The 19,915-nt window shown below is 39.5% G+C and overlaps 1 protein-coding gene across 2 annotated transcripts in view; it reads right to left on the bottom strand.

Annotated features, from left to right (window-relative positions):
• LOC111151161 (crumbs 1, cell polarity complex component) overlaps positions 1-17,078 on the bottom strand; it is a 137,287-nt gene extending 120,209 nt beyond the window's left edge. For both annotated transcript variants that reach the window (XM_022508957.1, XM_022508958.1), the window contains exon 1: positions 16,511-17,078. In XM_022508957.1, coding sequence (XP_022364665.1) covers positions 16,511-16,955 — 445 coding nt within the window. In that variant the 5' untranslated portion in view covers positions 16,956-17,078. The remainder of the gene's footprint in view (positions 1-16,510) is intronic.
• Positions 17,079-19,915: the final 2,837 nt, after the last annotated feature.

The following is a 19,915-nucleotide window of genomic DNA, read 5'->3' as shown; positions in this document are numbered from 1 at the left end:
GTCCGTTGAAGGGCATCTTGGTTCTTTCCACAGTTTGGCGACCGTGGCCATTGCTGCTATAAACATTGGGGTACAGATGGCCCTTCTTTTCACTACATCTGTATCTTTGGGGTAAATACCCAGTAGTGTAATTGCAGGGTCATATTTTCAAATAAGGTCACAGTCTGAGGTACTTTGATGTAGGGTTTAGAATTTCAATGGAGGAATTTGTGTGTTGGGAGAGGTCAGAATTCAAGCCCAACAGACTTCTGCTTGATTTTTTTTTTAAGGATTTATTTGTTTACTTGACAGACATCACAAGTAGGCAGAGAGGCAGGCAGAGAGAGAGAGGAGGAAGCAGGCTCCCTGCTGAGCAGAGAGCCTGAGGCGGGGCTCAATCCCAGGACCCTGAGATCATGACCTGAGCCAAAGGCAGAGGCTTTAACCCACTGAGCCACCCAGGCATCCCAGACTCCTGCTTGATTTGTGTTTCTGTCACCATCTTCAAATTCTTAATAATTTTTGAACTACGGACCCCACATTTTTTATTTTTCAGCAGAACCCACAAATTATGGAGCCTTTCTGTGTATAAGCCCTTAATTACCATTTAAGCTTTTTATAAATGATATACATAGACTGAGTTCTTTTTTGTCTGACCAAAACCTGATTGATACACAGACCCAAGACAGGAAAGATTGGAGTAGAATATTCAAATGAGCAGAACTGTTCAGTTTTTGGCCCACCTCAGGTGAGAGACAAACAGAAAGTTAAAGATGTAGCAAAAATGAAGGAGGAACAGAAGTCCCAGACTCTTCATCCTCACCCTTGGTGAGTTGGGACTTTGATACTACGCCAGATACGTGTTGGGATCCCAGGAGAGAAGTTGTCTCCACTTCCTTATAGAAATCTGGAAAGACATCAGGACACACATAATTTCCAAGCCACCATAGTACAGAATGGTAGAGCAGAGAAAACTATGTAGGATCTGGGTAGATGGAAATTAAATAGTTTTATAGAGAGTGCTAAATAAAGCATGCAAGGCAGACAAATGCTTTTGCAAATGAGTCCAGCAAATACTTTTTGTATCATGCTGAGTTAGGAAATTATAAAAACTGTACCTGCTATTATCATTTTCCTTTCTCCCATTTTCCTTTGCCATTCATCATGGAAGAGTAGAAAGAACATGGATTTTGTAGACAGACTACTTAGGACGAAGCTCTGCTCTGCCATTGCTAACACCAAGGTTGGATTATAGTAAATGCTCAATGAATGGTAGGTATTACCTATAATCTATAATGTATTATAGTCAATCTATATGTATTAGAATCTATGTATTAGAGTCAATCTATAATGTATTATAGATTATAGGTATTATAGGTATATAGGTATTATAGGTATAGGTATAGGTATTATAGATATATAGGTATATAGGTATTATAGGTATAGATATAGGTATAATCTATAATAGGTATTACCTATAATCTATTTGTTCTTTCCTATTCCTTCTTCAATTCCTCAGGGTAGATAGGATAAAAAAATATTTTTGAAAAGTCTTTGGAAGCAAACATATTCCTGAAAGGGAATTTGGAATAGATTCCAATTCCACGAAAACAAATAGAGATGGCATACTGGACAGATTTGGAGGAGACACTATACTAAATATGCTTTTTTTTGAAAAGGGCTACAATGGACATAAGTGTAGCTAATGAGCAACAGTAAATATATAGCCCAAATTAGGTAGTAAATATTTGAGGTAGCTCAATCGACTTTAAATTAGGAGAAAAGAGTAGACAATGAGGGGCTCTCCAGAACTGGAAGTGTGCAAGGAGATAATTGCAGGTCAAGAACAAGAAGGCTCAGAAAACAATACAGGCCCATCAGTAGAATAGCTCTCCACAAAGCCCAGGCTCCTAAGGAAACAGCAAGATAGAGAAGGAGCTTTGGACGGTATGAGTGTGAAGAAGCCAGGTGGTTGATATTCTGTGAAAGATGAGGTAAAAATTTAATAGAAACAAGGACACTGGAAGTTCAGAATGTGGGAATTTTGGTGGGAAAGCGGTTTGGAAGGATGAGAGGGTCCAACTTGAGACTGCATCAGGGTATGACTGTACGGGGATAGTGGAGCAGGTCACTGAAAACAAGAAGCTCAAGAAATGCGAAAAGCATGGCCCATAAAATTCTGAAATTGCTCCCACTGGATCTGGACAAAGTGAAAAGTCTTCATTTTTGACAACGAAAAACTTTGGTAATACTTCTGGTTTCACATCTCCTCACAATTCTATCAGCACTCTCTATGCCAGTCGTATCGGATCATTTTCTTCTTCTCAAACCCGCCATACACTCCAACCTCCCAGAGCTTGGACACACCAATTCTCTCTCTCTCTCTCTCAAAGGTTTTTTCCTACTTGTCCATCTGATGAAGTCATCCTTTTTTTTTTTTAAAGATTTTATTTATTTACTTATTTGACAGACAGATCACAAGCAGGCAGAGAGGCAGGCAGAGAGGGAGGAGGAAGCAGGCTCCCCTCCGAGCAGAGAGCCCGATGTGGGCTTCAAATAATGACGTCATCCTTTCAGACTTATGTTAAATGCCTCATTCTCAGTGAAGTATACTCCCCGATTTCCTTACTGGCTCCATCCTTTTGTGTTTTCATAGCATTTTCAGCATTATAGTTTATTATTTGTTACTTGCTGATCTCCAATAACTGCTTTAAGGACAAGGATCCTTCCTTATCATCAATAGTAAGAGCTGAGATTCACGGAGAGCTTATTTCACATCGGGGATTGTGCTAAGCATTTTATGTACATTATTTGATTTTGTTTGATCTTTGAAAAATTATCGATGAGGCATTATCATTATGCTCCTTTTCTTCATGATGAATGAAACTGAGGCACAGGGAAGGTAAGAAACCTGACACAGACCAAAAGGCTAGAAGGTGGTAGAGCCGGATTCGATTAGAGACCATCTGAGTTTAGAGCCTGTGCTATTGGCCATGAGCCTGCATCGCAGCCCAGGGCCTTACGTCCTTCAAGGATGTGCATCCTCAGTGTCTGGCAAACACCTGCCCCATGACAGGTGTTCAGCACATTTTGCTGAATTGAACCAAATGTGAAGAAGTTGACTGGGAAAGAGCAGAAGTTATTGAGAATGCTGGTCGTGTCTTGGAGGTTGGGAAATAATGGCTTGTGAGGAAAAGAAGAGTAGTGTAAGCAGTAAATGAATGGTGAATCCGTGGTCTTTCAGGAGTAGGGGGGTTAGCAAGAAAGCAAACCTTCTCTCCTGGCTCTGAGAATTGAGTAAAAAAAAAAAAAAAAAAAAAAAACCAAAAAAACCCCAAAAACCCTTTAATAAGGGTTGCGTAGAAAGTGGTTTCATCAAATTCCAGCAAAAGTGAGAATCAAAGGCACTTTGGAAAAGACTGAAGGGTTGTATTTGCCTGATTTGTGTTTAAGAAGACAATGATCTAGAAGCAGGTGACCAATCTAATGAATATCAGGAATTTTTCCAGTGACATCTTCACGTAAGATACATATTAGCAGTCTGTAACTCTAGGCCACATTACTCTTCTGATTCCAATTATCGTAGGATGTCTTCTCCAACTATCTCAACAGCTGTCATTCTACAATTCCAAATATAAACTCTCCTCGGTCCACCCTCACTGATCCCCTACACCCCTATCCCTGCCAAACTTCTCTTCTCAATGAATGGGATTATCTCCAAATCACCCAAGCCGGATTTCTAGGAGTTATCATCATCTTGTTTTTATTTCCCACATTCTGATTAGTCACCAAATCCTGTCATTTCCCCCATGGAAATGGATCTAAAGGGCCATCCCCATTGCTCCAACCTTATTCAGACACTCACCATCTCTCTTCTTGTCCTATTGCTACTGACATCTCTCTTTCAAGTCATTTTCTACATTTCTGAGAGTGATCATTATAAAATACAAGTCTGATGATATCATTGTCTATGCAAAATTTAGAAACAGTTTCTCTTGTCTCCAGGATAAAGCCTTTGAATGTGGTAGAAGATTCAGTAAGATGTGGACTCTATAGGTACCACCTACAATGATGTTCCTATAGCTCCACCATCTCTCATATCTTTGGGCTGCACATAGCATTCCCCTTGCTTGTGATGTCCCACACCTCACTCCTAGTCCCCGGTAGTTAACTCTCTTTCATTCTGAAAAATTGAGTTTGAGTATCCCATGATGCCGGACACTCTACTTAACTACTTATGTCTGCCTTAGGTGCCACTTGACACTTCTCTTATAAACCCCTGTCATATAAAAGTACATATTTTATTTTACCACAAATGCTTATTTGTTCATTTTATCTACAAAACCATCAAAGTGAATTTTTTTGTCCTTTAACACTAAGATCTATAGCATTTAGCACATATTCTTAAATATAGAAAATGCTCAAAAAATAAAAGAAAAGAAAACGCTCAATGAGTTTTGAATGAATGATCCCAGCCTAGCTATGGATTAATCCATCATCTGTCCCAGAAGGCAATCTGGTCTGCCAGGACGGAGGTCCTCAATGCTTCTGCGAGCCTGGACCCACTCTAAATCAAAAGGCATAAAGGCAGATTTACAGCTTTGGCAAACGTTTAAAACGAAACACTGTTTCTGAATGACTGTGCCTTAAACTTCTGATCAACATTAGAGATTTTGCATCTCAATATGCATCCTTCAGCAATTATAGATCAATGGTAACATTCTGCTACCAAGATAGCACCCATCATATGTTATCAGCCTGAAGCAGGTCTCGTCATTGATGTTGTGCTCATCACTCACTGCGGTGGGGAGAGAATGTGCAACGCAGGCAGTATGCCATCGACAGACCACTCTCAACACTGTTCTCATTACCTGCAGAGCCCATGCTTTGGGAATAATAACACCTAGCTTTTAGTTATCATCCTATGTTTCAGAGTCTGCTCAATATATTTAATATCTAACAGGCCACTATGCATACTATTTCCTTCTGAATAAGAATTATATACACTATTCCTGCGTTCTTTAAAGAATGATGCATGGTGGATTGATTACAACAATTACCCGTGCGAGTCTGAACCACGTATCACTGCAAAGAGGTACTCCGGCACCCCCGATCACTACAGCCAGAGATTATATCACCCATTCCTCCGCTATGTCATTGTTATGACATTTTTAACATCCTAGAGCAAAGAGGCTGATGACTTCATGCTCCGGTTAACAGTGTAAAACAAGCATAACATTGATTAGCAAGATGCTGTGGAAGATTAAAGGCAGATTTTTATTTCAGGGGAACACCTTTGAGTTTTTACCCAGTAAGATTTCTAGCTTGTGCAATTAGATATACCTTTTCCAAGGACGCTAAAATACCTTTTACAAAATAGTCACTTAAAGTAGATTCTATAAGCCTGGGATTCATCTCTGAAAGATGAGTGAATTTTATCCATTTGAAGACTGCTCTTTTCTCTGCCACAGGTTTAAATCTAGGAATTATGAGGCACTCCATAAGCAAGCGCATCTTGGTGTATTATATTTTAGCCACAGTTTTTTTTTTTGTCTCCTGATATATATGAAATCAATGTAACTATCAGTGATTCATTCTGATGAAATGTGAAAATGGGTTTATATTTTTATATTATTTTATACTATTTACTTACTGTATTTACTTTACCATTATTTCTTATTAGTATTATTAATACTTTATTATTACTACAAGAGTGACCTGGCCAGTGACCTGGCCTCTCTCTCCCATGGACCAGGTCTCCCTGGCCTCTCATTGGATGATTCACACGCCAGGCTACCCACCCAGCCAAGGCAAGGCAGTCGTATTCCCATTAGGTTGCCTTCAGGGGACCAGGTGCCTGTAGCTAGGTTAGGGAAGGAATTCCATGCTTTGTTTCCTAAACTCCCTTCCCAGGGAACTGGCATCTCTCGCCGGGGGTCCTCCTGCAGTCTCCAGCTACACGGAACTGCACTGCACAGCCTGTGCTGTACGATCTTCTCTCCAGGGCTTGGGCACCTGGAGCCCTTCAGGCCTGAGGTCTAGGGCCCAGCCCCGTGGCCCCTCCCCCCTCAATACAACCTGATACTATGGCTACAAAGATGGCAACAGTCACTCTCCGTTTGGATGCGCTGCCTGATGGGGAATCCAGGCCTCTCCAGGAACCAGAAATCCCAGATGTTTCTCATTCCAGTGCGCCTGGTTCCCCCAAGCAAGGCTTCAGAATTCCAGAGATACCTTGTTCAGAGTGATAGGGTCCCTTTGTGAAGATGCAGCCTTAGACGTAGGCAGATGCCTGGTTTCCCACAGAGAACACCATAGGAACCCAGCCTCTCCTGAACCGGTCCTGGCCTGGTTTAGGAACCAGAGCTGGACCAGATCGCTGCTTGTTCCAGAAAGCTGTGCCAGACCAATATGCCCTTTCTGGATCCAAAACCCCAGTAGCAAGGCCTCTGGGTACTAGAACTCCCTGGTGTCTCTTGCTGAAGGATCCTCAGGCAAGCCTGCCCCACCTGGCCCTGGCAAGGCGGTCAAATTGCCCCAGATCTGCCTTCAAGAGGAATAGTCATCAGTTGGTTGGTTGTGACTTGGAATTAGGCAGATGTTCATTTCCTGTTAGAGCCCACTCTAGCGACCTGGCCCTTGCAGACCCAGGATGGTTTCCAAATCCCTGACTTCCCTGACACCCTGGGAAAGGTCAGTACCTACCCCTTCAGGAAGTTTCCAGCAGCCAGTACTCCTCCAGGCCTGCAGAGCTAGGGTCTGGCGCCAACCACCTGCATATCCTCCTGGGTGCAGGGCTGCCCGAGTTCTGTGAGTTACTCTGAGGCGGTGGCTGCAAATAGGTGACGGTCCGCATTTGAACGTGCTGCCTCATACTGACGAAGGTGTCTCCAGGGATAACTGATCCCAGATGTCTTTTATTCTGGAGTATCCCGGTGCCACCAGGCAAGGCTTCAGAGTTCCTCCAATAACCGGCTCCTGAATGTCAGGGTCCCTTCTGTAGGTGCGGGCCTGAATGAGGCCAGATGCCTGCCTTTCCCCAAGAGCCCAAAACAGGGAATGCCTCCCCTGAACGGGGTCACAGCCCAGGACGAACTGGGATAGGCGGGATTCCCGCTTGCCACAGAGCAAGGAGCGGTCCCGCACGCGCAGCTGGCTCTCCAGTGGAGACCACTGCAGCAGTGCCAGCGACTGGGGCTCCCCAGGCCCGCGCGCCCCGCCTGGCCGGGCAGTCAGGTCCCCCCCGCCCCACCCGACGCCTGCCTTTGGGGAAATCGGCGCCACTGGGTATTGGGGGGGGGGTTTGCACCTGGGCCGTTACCTTGTGTCTCCGCGACCCTCGAACTCTCCCCAACCTCTGGTGCTGTTAATGGCAAGACGCGCCCGTGCGCAGTATATGCTGTTCTCTTTATGAATTAACTGGTTTTATTATTTTGTCATTATAGATACAGAAATCTTTTTCGTTTCTATAGGATTTGCCTTCACAGAGAGACATAACTGGAATAACCTCTGCTTTCCATCTTAAACTCGTTTTCTGCGGGTTTTCTGAAGTCTTATCGCTATTTGCCCTCCCGTCTATTCCTTCTTCCGTCGGTGCGCGTTGAAGAATGTTCTCGACGCTATTGCAGTATTCTCAGCTTTCTAGAAAGATCGTGGAGGCTAGAAGTAGTTCTAGGGATAGAAAGACTGGCTTCTGTGGGTCAGCCCTCAACAGAGAATAGGGAGTGCGTTCTAGTGCTTTCTTGAATCTAATGACACTTTCAGGTTGTCAGTGGAAATATTAAATATTCTACATCCCCACGCCCTACTGCTACTCCCAGTACTAACAAACTCACCCTTCCTTCCTTCTTCTCAAAGTCTATCTATGCTCTTCCTCTCACTTTACTCCTATCATAAATATCGTAACATGTGGGAAGATGTTATTTGATTTTAAAATGTTCTATTCCTAATTAATAGGTATGCTTCCTCAATCTACTGTCTATATTTAATGTGTATGCGTATGTATACTTTGTAATATATAAAATTAGTAAAGTTTAATTCGGAGTAACCCATTTCCAAGTTTCTAAGATGCTATGTTTGAAATACACTCTACTTTTATAAGTGGTTTCTATCTTGCTTAATTTTGTGAGTTTCTTGGGAAGATAATAGGAAAATTATAATATTTGCATCTTATGTTAAATATACCAACGTTATACATTTCACACTTATGTGATTATAATGTTTTAATCATTATAATATCTTTCTTGTGTTTTTATCCATTAGGATAATTGTAAGTCCTGAATGTTTGAAATGTTATAATGCAAATACATTCCTAAATCTTTTATTCAATGATATGGCAGGTTCAGAGAATAAATTCTTGCCTACGCATATCATAATTTTCCAGTTTTAAACTTGATAATAGAGCACAGAGATTATGACCTCAGTTAATTTATCCCTGAGTACAGTTCTAATATATTCAAAAAAAGCTATTCAGTTTAAGAAACAGATTCCTGGGGCGTCTGGGTGGCTCAGTGGGTTAAGCCGCTGCCTTCGGCTCAGGTCATGATCTCAGGGTCCTGAGATCATGACCTGAGTTCCACGTCAGGCTCTCTGCTCAGCAGGGAGCCTGCTTCCCTCTCACTCTCTCTGCCTGCCTCTCTGCCTACTTGTGATCTCTCTGTCAAATAAATAAATAAAATCTTAAAAAAAAAGAAAAGGATTCCTATAAAAAGTATAGGTAAATATTGTTAAATGCTAGCAGCAATACTTGAAGATATTAAATTAGTGACAACCAGCATTTTCATGGCTTCATAGTTTATGGAAAAACTTTGAGTAAGTCATTTCATTGTCACCATGACCCTGAGAGTTAGGTGGTGTTATAATGCCTGTGTGTTAGAGTGAGGACACAGTTCAGAACTATTTATCAATGTCAAACCACTAGAAACCACTAGACTGCATCAGAGGTGGAACTGGAAGTCTTGTCTTCTTCTTTCAAATTCCACAATCTCTCCATCTCAACCATACTTAATATTACTGCGTATTTTTCAGCTCTTCCCCTCCTCACTCAGATCTGCACACACACCCTGCTGGTAGCCAGGAAGTCAGAGAAATACTCGGACGCGGAGTTTAAAATGGAGCATGTCATTCACAACTATTAGCTACACCACAAACCAGGTGTCAAAGCAAAGATGACAGAAGAGCCGTTCGCCCCTTTCTTTTTTTTTTTTAAGATTTTTTTTTTTTTTTTAATTTGACAGAGAGAGAGAGATCACAAGGAGGCAGAGAGGCAGGCAGAGACAGAGGGGGAAGCAGACTCCCCACAGAACCAGAGAGCCCCATGCGGGCCTCCATCCCAGGACTCCGGGATCATGACCTGAGCTGAAGGCAGTTGTCCAACCAACTGAGCCACCCAGGCGCCCCATGTTCACCCCTTTCTAAAGCCTCTGTAGTCATCCCCGCCTTGTTCTTCAGCTCATTATTACCCGTACAATAATAGTAGTAATAAATGTTGTCAGAGGACATGAGTTTCAGTTCAGCATCCTGAAAGAAGTGCATTTTTGCTCTGCTCGTAGGCCGCTTGTTCCCTGAAGATCTTCCTGACCCTAAGCAGTGTCATGGACTCCTTTCTTGGTGTTCCCTCAGCATTCTGTCCAGCAAGAGACTGGGAGTTTTGTTTGCACGCCTCCTCCCAGAATAAACTGAGTATTTGTCAGGGATAATAAATTTTGTCTTAGTCATCTTTATGTTTCCACGGTCTGGCACAGTGTCCAGTGCCATGCAAGTATGTCATAAAGATTTGCTGAGTGTGTAATTTGTGTTCTTTTGTTCACTCATTCAACAAACATTTGGCAAAAGCCAGTAACTTTATTTCTTCATAAAAGTATTTCACATGGCTCTCGTTCTGAGCAAAAGCCTGAATAAGTGTTTAGTTTTTTTATATGACACTACAAAAAGTGATCAACTTCAGAGTTAAGAGCACATAAAAAAACAGTCATTTTCCTTTGATGACATGAAGATACTACCTGGGAAATTCAAATACTCTTTTCTGGCTGGTACACATTATTTGCCTTTTGGGTGTGAAAAATATTAGTTATGGGCATATATACCAGATGGTGAGTGAAATGTGAAATATTTTGGTTGATGCTCACAGAAACAATATTTAAATGTTCTTTGAATTCATGTCTTACATACTATATATCCTTATACAAATACAGACAATTAATTATTCCCAATAAGTTGATTTAAGTTTATCAAACAATTTATGTATTAACTTCCTTTTAACTTATTATTAATGTACTAATTAATTATTATTAACGTATTAACTTTAAGAAAAACTTCAATCAGTAATCAGTAAATCAGTAATCAGTAAAAAACTTTCAGTAGTAATGGTAATCATAATGATAATAACAATTTTTCTCATAAAATAAGCTTAGATTTTATGATATATAATACTTTCATTTCCCCAAGTTATGTTCATGACCATTAAATTATCTATATGATTTGTCATACAAAAATGATATTAGAAAAGTGATTTAGTTAATCAAAAATATATTTAGAAAAAATGGAACATAAGCCTCATTCAAATTTCCAAATTGGCTGGAATTCAAATTATGCTTTTGATAAGGGCCACTGTAATGACAACGTCAGCGTGACATCATACCTGCTGGTCTTATTCATCAGAATGGATGAGGATTATTGGAGTAGGCACAGAAAAGAACATAAAATATTATTAATGGAAGAAGGTCTGATAGGAAATTATAAATGAATAACCATGTAATGCAGAAAGATAGAATAAGTTTCAGGTGTGCATGTGAAAGACTGTATGACGATGCATTTGATAGAAACCGGTAAGGCACCACACTGGTGCAGGAACTGTTCTCAGGGCTAGACCTGTCCTGCATTATCTAGACTTCCCACCAGAGGGCAATAGAGAGCAGGTCAGTAAAGGTGTGCACTCATTTTGTTTGCATGATCCGTGATCCTCTGTGTTAATTCTTATCTTAAATTTTAAAAGAGGAAAAAGGTGTTGTTAAAACTTAATACTTTTCTTTGCTTTTCCCCAAGTTAATAATAGTCCATTGACTTAGATTATTGTATTATTGGACACCTAGTTCTACCTTACCCACTTACTTCAGTATGTCCTCAACATAACAAGGAGAGAGATTTTCTTAAAATGTAAGTCAAATCATTTCTGTCCTCTGCTCAAAACTATCCGACAACTTCCCGTCTTATTAAGAGCAAGAGCCAAAGTCCTTACAATGGCCCACCAGCCCCAGTAGTTGATTATGTCTCCTTCTCCTTGTTTACTCCACTCTAGTCACATCAGCTTCTTTGCTGCTTCTCAAACATTCCAGTACTTTTGACCTCAGGGCCTTTGCACTGAATGCATTAAATATGCACTGAATGTTCCTCTGCTTTGAATGCTATTCCACAACTCATTTGCCTGACTCCCTTCCTTTCCTCTCTAGAACTTTATTCATGTGTTACTTTCTTAGTAAGCCCTTCCCTAGTCATTTAACGTATCGTTCAATTCCTAATTCCCCCCCTTTTTTTTTACTTTTACTTTTCTCCACTGTATTTATCACCACTTAACCCACTAAATATTTAATTTATTACTTATTTTATACACGTCTGTCTCTTCCCTCTAGAATGTAAGAGGACTTTTTCATCACTTTTCTTTATTCTTATATTTGCAGAACCTATAACAATGCCTACTTCGACGTATATACATACATAAGTGTGTGTGTATTGACAAAATTAACAACTGAATGAATTCAACAGATAGTTGTTTTTATTCATATCATTTATCCAGAACTGTTACTATCAATAAGTACTACACACACACTCTACTTTGTGCTGTCACATGAAAATCCTCATCATTGTCTACATCAGTGGTTTCTCAAACTGTGGTCCCCACCCCAGCAACGTCAGCATCAGTATCCCATGGGAACTTGTTATAAATGCATAGCCCCCACCACGAATCTACTAAATCAGAAACTGTATTTTAATAAGCTCTGTGGGTGAGTCTGATACATGCTAAACTTTGAGAACTACCAACAGAGATAAGTTTATTAAGTTGGAAATGAAAATTGAACTTTCAATGCATTCTTATTTTTCATATTAGAGATTTCAAGTTTTTCATGGGTATAATAAGTTTGGGAATATTCTGGCTTTAGTAAATGGTAAGTGAGTCATCTTCTTAGTGAACCCTACACCTACCTTTCCCTTCATCCCTACCATCGGCCTTTCAGGCCAGATCCTAATGTCTTACTCCTGGTATTGCAGTGAGTTTCTAACTAACTAGTCTCCATGTGCTAACTAGTCTTCTAACTAGTCTCCTATACTAACACATTTTCTTGAATATAAAATGAATTTTTTTCATAAGATTTCATTTCTGAAATAAAGATGCATCTTATAATCAATAAGTAAATTTGATGAAGTGGGTTTTTTTTCCCCTTATTTTCCACAAGATTGTTTTTATGCCAAAAACCTATTTTATAATGGAAGAAATAAGATATTTTCCTGCAGTGTTTTGCTTCATCGTGCATCTGATTGCCCTTTCCCTGCCCTCTCGTGGCCCCGTTTTTCTCATATTGCAGGCATCTTGACGTGAAAAATGTTCACTCATCAATCTGCTCGTTTTAAGAAAGACCTCAGCGAAAGAATGATGTATTGCATAAACTTGAACTCAAAGCAGTCACATGCTCAAGGCTAATATTCTTTTCATTAAAAAAAGTTTGCAGCTGTTTACTTTCAGCTTAAATTGGAGTTTTTGCTTATGCCTGGCATATTCTCACCAACATCTTTAGCAGCTCTCTCTAAGCCTATTTCTGTAGTTCATGAATCACCACTTAGGAAACACAGTGGAGTGCACAGAGTAGGATTCCCGCAGTGTGAACCCCCTCTCTGTGTGCTACAGCTCTTTTTCCTCTCCTACCTCTCTGTCTTTTAAAATTTATTACGTTTTCTTACTTTGCTGCTCTGAGGAGCACAGGCTTTTCCCTGGAAGCCAGGTTCTTTATGAGTCTCTAAATTTGGATGTACCGCACAGCAGCTAGGTTATTGTAATAGCTTCCAGGATTCATTGGGAGGTCTAGGTTGAGCCAGAGTACGCATCCATGCTGATTACTAATTCTTTTTCTTCCCTTCCCAGCTCTGGCTTTTCCCCTGGTCCTATAGACCTTCCTTGAGTTTCTCATTAATTGCCGCAAATACTGGTAGCCAGGGGATGCCACTGAGGTAAGCAACCCTCCTTGTGGGGCTAGATGGGGGGATATTTCAAGAAAAGTTTCTAAATTAAGTTCACATAAATCTGATTTCTGGCTCCCAGCCCTAGCTATACATTAGAATCATCAATTAAATTTGACTCTCTGAAGGTGGGGTCTGAGCATCTCTGTTTCAGATCTCTCTGGGTGATGGCTGATGTCTAGTCAGGGCTGGGAACCACTGATGAGCTCCCAGAATGCGGGCTGTTTTACTTGTGGAGACTGGTGATCAAGCCTAAAATTGCACCTTTGTGTCCGAATAAACCTAACTAGCTCATAACAGACATGATTCTTACTGTCTGATGAGTGTCGTTTAAACTCTGTCTGGAAGCAAGTTATAGTTATGTCAGCAGAGCTAAAATAATAAAATTTAGCTGATTTCTTAGAAAACAATAGAAGAACATAGTTAAATAGGGAACAACTCTATTATATCAGGGTTTGAGCAAGGGAAGTGCCCTCACTGTGGGCTTTGAGCTAATGTTATAGTGAGAAAAAGGCATTGATTTTCATTGGGTCCAGCTGGGATACGATATATCCACAGTATAAGTTAATTCATTGTAGAGTAAAGTATTAAAATGGAGGTACTTTACTACATTTGGAATATACCCTTGACATCTTATATGCCTAAATTTATACCACTGAAAGGATTCATTATGATCCAATTAATTGAAATGTAAAAAAATAAAAACACATACATTGTAAAACATCCTTTTTCAAGCTGTGTTTTGCAATTACAAGACTATTTCAGAACACTGTAGCTAAAATGGCTGAGACATTTCTTTGATGTCATGTCTGTTTCTTTTAGTCACCATTCACAATATCGTACTAGCAGCAGGAAATGGAAGATACTATCTTAATAAACCAAAGCAGTTGTTAAATGTGTCCATTATAAGCAAAAGCAATCCCAGACCAGCCCCACAAAAATGTATCTCTTATTTTTACTAAAAAAATTTTAAAAACTGAAATTGAATTGCTGTAACTCAATTTTAAACAATGAACATGACAATTTGGCACCCAAATAAGGAAATTTCATGTATAAGTACTGTTTCATAAACTCCTCCATTGCTCCTCGTAAGTTTTAGTTTATATTGGTAGTTGAAGGCAATCAATAATAAAAAATTTCCACCTAATACATCATTCTACTATCATAACATATGCATAGAGAAGGCAAACTCTAATATCTATTTACCTCAGTTTCATTACCACAGAGGGTGCCCAGAAAAATATTGTGTATAGTAAGTATACACAAGAATTAGTTAGAACAATTAGAACAATTAGAACAATTGTTAGAACAATTGTTAGACAGAACAATTCAGAAAAAGTTTATTAAGCAGCCATTACTCAATACGCTGGGCACCTTAAGTACTATTCCTAAGGTGTCTTAATACAAATGTATGTCTTAATACGAATGCTGACATGTAATAAATACCCCTAAATGTTGATGAATTAAAGAATACATATAAGACATGACTTCTGTCCTTTCAGAACTAATACTTCAGTGGGAAGAGACAAAAACACAGGTATCTGAAGAATAGGACAGAGTTCTTTAATAGAGGCACAGACTGCTACAGAAGTAATAATTACTGTAGCAGCTTAGAAGTATTATTTCAGCAGACAGTAAATCAGAAATGTTTCTCGAGTTAGGCGAGAGATGAACAAAGTTCTGCAAGTACGGAACTTCACAGAGTAGACATTGAATTGAAGAAGGACATCCCAGAGGGAGGGAAACCACTTGAGTAAAAAATGAAAACAATTCAGGGAAAGGGAATGTCTTGGTGGAAGAGGTTGTAGAGATAATATGTAAGGGACAAATTGTGAATGGTTTTCAATGAGATGTTAAAATTATTCTGTGTGGTGGGCAGCTCTCAAGCTTCTTCAGAAGAAATGGCACAGTCAGATCTATTTTAGAAGATCTATTTCAGATCTATTATTTCAGAGGCACTGTTCAGAATAACTTGAAGGTAGAGGCTGGAGGTAGAGTGTGGGAGGTTGTATAATAAGTATACACAAGATGATGAGGACATGAGCAAAGGCACTGATAAAAAAATGGAGGAGCTCAATTTGGAAGACATCTTGGATGTCCAGAGAGACTTTGAGGATTGGTTGTAGGTAAGGATTGAGGGAAAGGGAGCAAATTTCATGTCAGAGCAACTAGGGATATAGCTATTTTATAAAAGCAATATTTCAGAATGTGTAATCTTAACAAGATGACATTGGAGGATTCTGGTATAAATTTTGAAGAGAAGTACTTTCCAAATATATTGCTTAACATCCTCAGGAAAAGAATGACAAGATAGAGAAGTTAAGTGTGAAAGGGTTCAGAGAAGAAGGTAAGTTGAAAGTCAGATACCGCAGGAGTTTACAAAAGTAGCAAGAGATCAGGGAAAAGTGGCATTAAAATGTAAATAATGTCACCCAGATGTGAGTCAGGAAGCACAGGAAAGCTGTGAGCAGGTTAGAATAATGAATGTGAGAAAGCATAGACGACATGAGTTGCCCCCTTACTGTAAAGAATCTAGAGAGTAAAGCAGGGCAAGAAGGTTGGTCACCATGAAGAAATGACCTGACTGGGTAACTGGTTCAGGAGGGTGGGGAGTGTAGGCACTGAGCATGAGGATAGTAAATGGCACGTACCCTTTTAGTGAATGAATGGTCAGCCTGTTACTCTGTGCTCAAATACCACGTCAACAGGAACTTTGTTAATAGACAGGAGGTACTACTATTTGCTATTTCCAAGCAATTAAAGAAGTGACTTTTTTATTTTAGAGAAGTGACTTCTTTATTTTAGAAAAGTGACTTCCTTATTAATAAAATTGGGTTTATTTTCTTTACCATTCTCCATCAGCCGTGCTGTCACTCATCTGTTGCTCGCACTCTAGAACCCACTAACATCTGTCCATTCCATGATGGCCTGCCTTCCCAGCAGGCTGCAGCTGCAGGCATGGGCATTCCTGGCACGCTTTAGCTAGCACAAAAGGCATCTTCTCATGAGGAAACTTGAAGGACCCTGACCTGGAAAGCAAGGCCCCATAGAGCCCACTAACTCTAGGCTAAATCTGAGAATTAAATAATGGAAGGGCTCCATTTAAAACAACAGTGACAGTTAGCAAATACTTAGGCTCTGGGAATTTTCATGGTTTAGGGAGCTTTCTATCTAGTGATTAATTCCCACCAAGACCATTGTCATAAGCAATTGGATGAGACCTAAAAAGTCACCTCTGCTTCTGTCATATTAAAAGAAGGGAAGGCTAACTACGTCTTCTGGTCCTCAAATGTGATAGACTTACCAGAATAGTCTTGGGGACAAATACAAGTGTATCTTCCTATCTCGTTGAGGCACGTAGCTTCATTCTTACAGGGATCCGAGACACATTCATCCACTTCCAGGTCACAATGCCTGCCTTGATATCCTGGGACACAGAAGCAGGAATAGCCATTGCTTCCATCCTGGCACATGGCCCCATTGTGGCAAGGGGTGGAAGCACACTCATCAAGATCGTTTTCACAGAACCTTCCAGCATATCCATCAGGACAGATGCAGACAGGGTGAACAGGGTCCTGATGGCAAACACCTCCGTGTTGGCAAGGGTTTGTGCCACAGGAAACAATGGCAGTTTCACAGGTTGTTCCACTAAAACCAGGCAGACATTTGCAGAGAAAACTCCTTTCTCCTGGGGTGTTCACACAAGTGGCATTTCCTTGACAGGGATTGGAGAAGCATGGGTCTCTCATGCTGTTGCAGTCTTTGTCCAAATTAATGGCTGCGTCTGAACAATGGCAATCGTTGTCTTTTGAATAATCATTGCATGTAGAATTGTTTTGGCAAGAATTTGAGAGGCACCTGGTGTCATTGCAAAAGGAACCTACAAGGAAATAAAAAAAAATATTAAGATTAAGTTTACAGATATATGGCTAAGGATACAATTAAATATCTTTCTGTTCTTCTGCCGTCTCAGACTCATTCATGGAATACAGTTGGCTGCATTCTGTTGATGAGCTTGATCAAATGATATCTAATGATGAGGGTTTTCATGAATGGTGATTTGTCAAATCTTGTCATGTAGTTGCTAATAAGAAACAAAAATAGCTAGTTTGAGAGTTCTTTGCTTTTCCACTTCCCTTTCTCAGGGCCAAATGCCGTTGAGCAATGGGGTGAATTGAAGCAACTGGTAAACTGTCCTATACATGTACATTTTTGAAATTCACATTCTCCCATGGAAGATTCTGGAGTGTACTGGGAAATGAGATACAAAATTGTCTCTGAATATAGTCTAACTGAAACTAATATATTTTTTAAAAGATTTTATTTATTTATTTGACAGACAGATATCACAAGTAGGCAGAGAGGCAGGCAGAGAGAGAGGAGGAAGCAGGCTCCCTGCTGAGCAGAGAGCTTGATGTGGGGCTCGATCCCAGGACCCTGAGACCATGACCTGAGCTGAAGGCAGAGGCTTAACCCACTGAGCCACTCAGGCGCCTCTGAAACTAATATTTAATTGAATGTTACACCTTGGTTTATGACTGCTTTATCACACTTACCATTTATATTCTTAAAAAAATAGAATAATGAAAACATTAAAACAAAATAAAATACCAACTATTTGTTGAAGTGCTACTCTTTGTACCAAGCTTGCCAGGTATGTCACATACATTGTTTCTAATCCTCGGGGAAACACAGTGTTATTATGTACATCTTACAGATGACAAATTAAATCCTTCTGCAAGGCAATAGATGTAATAAAGTTTATGGAATTTGTTTTTCTTTTTTTTAAATTTGTTTTTATAAAGGCATCTCTGTTCTAGGGATACATTTGTAAATTCTATTTGGAATAATAACCAATGGGAAAACAATTAATTCTTTAATTTTTTGTCAACTCATTTGTCAGCTCATTTGTATGTGTAGAAGTTTTCCCCAAGTATAGATGCCTTATGATCACAGCATTCTTATCTTCTGAATCACATATACGGAGAAGCTGGATGATTTGTCAACTCAAACGTATTATCCCACAAAACACTGTCTTGCATGTGGATTCATCTACTATATCATTCTCTTATTTTTACTTCTTTTCTTACAATATTGCTCACAAATACAGTAGTAGACAACTATACAGGCTTGTAATAAAAAAAGGTACAAAATTGAGAGTTTGCTCTTAGGACATGAGATATAAATCAACTATTGTCAGAAGAAAATAGTGTGTAAACTTTGAGAAATATGTAGTGATAAATCTTTTCCCTCTCTTCCTGCAAAAAAGAGAAGTGGTTCTCACATCACGGTGTGGCCACCAACAGGGTGATGGGAAGATACTGGTAATAAATGACGAATTGGTACATCACACAAGAGTGAGAAGATTTTCTTAATTATCTTCTGTGGAGTCTTTCTGGGAGCCGACAATTTTCCTCTAGTGCCTATACATAGAAAGTTAATATATGCTTCTATATTATCAGGAGGGTTGATCAGAGAGCAAACATTTTCTACTACCTATGAGAAAACTCAAGTAATCATCCTAATACTTTAATACTTTAGTTTTCTTTCTTTCTTTCATTCTTCCTTTCTTTTTTTTTTTTTTTTTTTTTGTCTTTTTTCAGATGCTGGCTTTCCTATCACATCTTCAGATGTGATGTCTTAGCTCCAGTGTCACTTCCTGAGAGGTTTCTCTGAACTCCGTTTCTAAGTTTCATTTGCTATTTAATAAATGCTGTTATTTCTTTGTGTTTGTGTTTGTTTTCTGTTTTCTTCATTAGAATGTTAGCTCCATGAAGGAAAGGAGGATACCTTGTGTCTCTGTATGTCCTGGGTCTACAACACCACCTGTCCCATCACAGATGCTCAGTACATACTTATCATTGGAAGGAAGGGGGGAAATGTCACAATGGAGACATGGAAGGGTGCTGTGTAATCACAGGGACCAGAAAAAGTGTTACCAGGAAAAGTCTCAGTGAAGAAAAGGTAGTTGAGGTGTCTTTTTAAATGAATGCAAGTGAAGGAAGGAGAGTATTTTCAAAAGAAAGAACTAAAGCATGAGGAATATTGGCATTCTTTGTCAATAATAAGAAAAGCTTGAGAGGGTGTGGGATAGCGAATAGGGAGGAATAGGAGAAAATATTTAATAAGTTCAAACTTTGGGCAGCATTTAAAGTTCTTGTGTCCAAACTGAGAAAATTCAATTAAATACTATAGTTGCCTTGTTCACCATCAAGGGCATTTATGAATTTAGGTTTTCCATTTATTTTTATTTTGTTAGTGATGATGGCGATGGTTTTTTTCTTCCTTTAATACTCAAGCATTCTCATTTAAGCCATGAAATGAAGCATTTGTGTAGAAAGACAGACAGCAAAGGAAATTAGCTTTTATACCCAAGGCCCTTCCAATGCAACTTTTAAAATGGATTTCTTATAATATTTGTGTAAAGCATTTTACAGATGGAAAGTTAAGTTTTATAAGGACTAAGTCATCTGCATAGTGTCATAGAGAGGTAGGACTTGAACCTCTGGTTTGTCTGATTCTAAAGTCCATTTCTTTTTACGGCATTATTTTAGAAGTTAGGATACTTATTGGGTAGAGTTTCTTATGTAAACATGATGATATTTACATAAATGTTTAATTCTTTTCCTTTTCAAAATTCCATGAAAAGCATAAAGGGATAGATAATAAGTATATTGAAAAATGCTTAACATCATTTATCATTAGGGAA

The sequence above is a fragment of the Enhydra lutris genome, unplaced genomic scaffold (assembly GCF_002288905.1).
Source record: "Enhydra lutris kenyoni isolate GAN:26980312 unplaced genomic scaffold, ASM228890v2 scaffoldscaffold25, whole genome shotgun sequence".
Classification (NCBI taxonomy): Eukaryota; Metazoa; Chordata; class Mammalia; order Carnivora; family Mustelidae; genus Enhydra; species Enhydra lutris.
Note: the sequence above shows the minus strand (reverse complement) of the source record. Positions and strands in the feature narration are given on the sequence as shown.